The 2,500-nt window shown below is 50.0% G+C and overlaps 1 protein-coding gene across 2 annotated transcripts in view; it reads left to right on the top strand.

The window, feature by feature from the left end:
- dync1i2a (dynein, cytoplasmic 1, intermediate chain 2a) overlaps positions 1–2,500 on the top strand; it is a 25,201-nt gene that overhangs the window by 15,899 nt on the left and 6,802 nt on the right. For both annotated transcript variants that reach the window (XM_080838933.1, XM_080838932.1), the window contains exon 10: positions 1,230–1,376. In XM_080838933.1, coding sequence (XP_080695059.1) covers positions 1,230–1,376 — 147 coding nt within the window. The remainder of the gene's footprint in view (positions 1–1,229; positions 1,377–2,500) is intronic.

Raw genomic sequence — 2,500 nt, forward strand, 5'->3', positions numbered from 1 at the left:
CACTTATCTGGCATCTCTGTGACCAAACCCTCTCCAGCAGAGAGCGAGGGGGGAGTGTGGGATAGAGAGAGAGGGAGAAAGAGAGGGAGGGAGAGAGAGAGAAAGAGAGACAGAGACAGAGAGGAAGTCCCAGACAGACTGGCTGGAGACAAAACCAGACAGAGAAAATATGCAACTTTACATTAACAGCTTACAAGGAGCTCAACTGCTGGAACATTGCATTAGTAACACGAAGGCCACAGGTTCATTCCTCTTAGGTAGATATGCTAAGTTGACATCTGCATTGCTGCTAGGCACAGTGCAGGAAAAGCCTGTGATGTCTAGTGGTGAGACTGAGAGAGGGGAGCAGAGAGGAGAGACTCCCGGCTGGCCCGCTCCTCTGCAGGGTCCCCACCTCCCCTCTCTGGGTCGGAGCACATGTAAGGGCCGCTGCTTGTGGGGTGGACGAAGCCCGGACCACCCTCCGCAGCACAGCCTGGCCTGGCCTGGCCTAACCCAGTCACTTCTGCTCTGCACAGGCGTGAACTCATTTCTCTCGGCGCCTTTCAAAGCCCGATGGTTGGCGGGTGGGTGGGTGGGTGGGTTGGGGGGGGGCCTGGGGTGGCGGCGACGCAAGGTTTTCTTCTCCAGCGTGTCAACATTTTGGAAAAATTACACGGCTGAATTCAACCCAACACATGATTAGATGGTGAAGGATTGCTGGGATGTCAAAAAGCTGGTTTGGAGGCTGACTCCACCAGAGAGGAAAGGACCCCCCCCCCCCCCCGACACACACAAACACACACAAACACACACATATACACACCCGCACACACACACACTGGAGCATAATTGGAATTAGTGTGAATAACACTGACATGATCCATGTGTAACGGCTCCGTCCCGGGCGGCTCCAAGGGGGGGTGGAGTGGGGGGGGGGGGGGGTGCTCTTGTGGAAGCAGCCGAGCATGAGTCATGGAAAACACAGGATTGTTAAAAACCCAAATAAAAATAAGCAGCACGCTGGACGCCGGCGATGAAATAAGGCGTTCATCTCAGCGGGACGCTCTGTATATTATTCCTCACAGGTCTGAGATCAGCCTGCTTATGGCCGTCGGTTATTGATGCTGACAGAGAATTTCACAGAAAACTCAGGAGATGTTTTGCTTTCCCAACTGGTTTCTACTGTAATGCGGCTAATGTGGAGCTGATCAACTAACTTCTGTTTTTTTTATCTCTGTTTCTGTCAGTCGGCTGTCATGTCTGCTACCTTCGCTAAGTTCCATCCCAACCTGGTGGTGGGGGGCACCTACTCGGGGCAGATTGTGCTGTGGGACAACCGCAGCAACAAGAGGACGCCCGTGCAGAGAACCCCGCTGTCAGCCGCCGCACACACGGTAGGGCCCAGTACACACACACACACACACTCACACTCACACTCACACTATCCCTCACTCACTCACTCACTCACTCACTCACACACTATCTCACACACTATCTCACTCACTCACTCACACACTATCTCACTCACACACTATCTCACTCACACACTATCTCACACACTATCTCACTCACTCACACACACACACACACACACACACACACACACACACACACACACACACACACACACACACACACACACACACACACACACACACACACACACACACACACACACTATCCCTCACTCATTCACTCACCCACTCACTCACTCACTCACTCACTCACTCACACACACACACACACACTCACACACTCACACACTCACACACTCACACACTCACACATTCACTCACTCACTCATTCACTCACCCACTCACTCACTCACACACACACACACACCCAACGTCACACACTCACACACTTACACACATACACACATACACCCATACACTTTGGCAAAGTAAACAAAACACCTAGACAGACAAGACTTGTGAACAGAAACAACATTTCCACTGATAAGAAGACCTGGTGAATGACGGGGCTCTGTTTTCACTCAGGGGTGCGATTAGAGCAGCTGTGATTTGCTAATGGCAGAGTCACCCTCACAGCTTCTCACTTAATCGGGTGCTCCCGCTGTGTGCAGAATCAAGTGTTACCTCATTACAAACAGCTCAGAGCTGCTAAATTAGCGTTGGAACTCATCACGGGCGTAGTGGCAGCACACCTAAGTGCACTGGCGACTCGCTCACTCACTCTATACGACTACACACGCCGCCCTGCTGAGAATGTTTGGAGGCTCATTTCCGCAAAGGTCTTTTTTTTTCTCTTGTGTATACCTGTGACAGATTTGAGACATGGGCCTGCAGTAAAGTAAAGAGCCTAACTCTAGATAAACTGATATGGGAGGAGATGCTTTAGTGCCACAATAAGGGCAGTCCGTTAATGTGGAATGACTTCGATTTCAAGCAGGATGATGTTGATGAAATTACTTTTATTCATGAATTTTGTATTATAAGTGTAATCGTGATTTGTTTATATCTAAGAATTTTTTTTTTGCAATAGGTGATTTTAATTA

Source organism: Sprattus sprattus (genome assembly GCF_963457725.1).
Source record: "Sprattus sprattus genome assembly, chromosome: 5".
NCBI classification, from domain to species: Eukaryota; Metazoa; Chordata; class Actinopteri; order Clupeiformes; family Clupeidae; genus Sprattus; species Sprattus sprattus.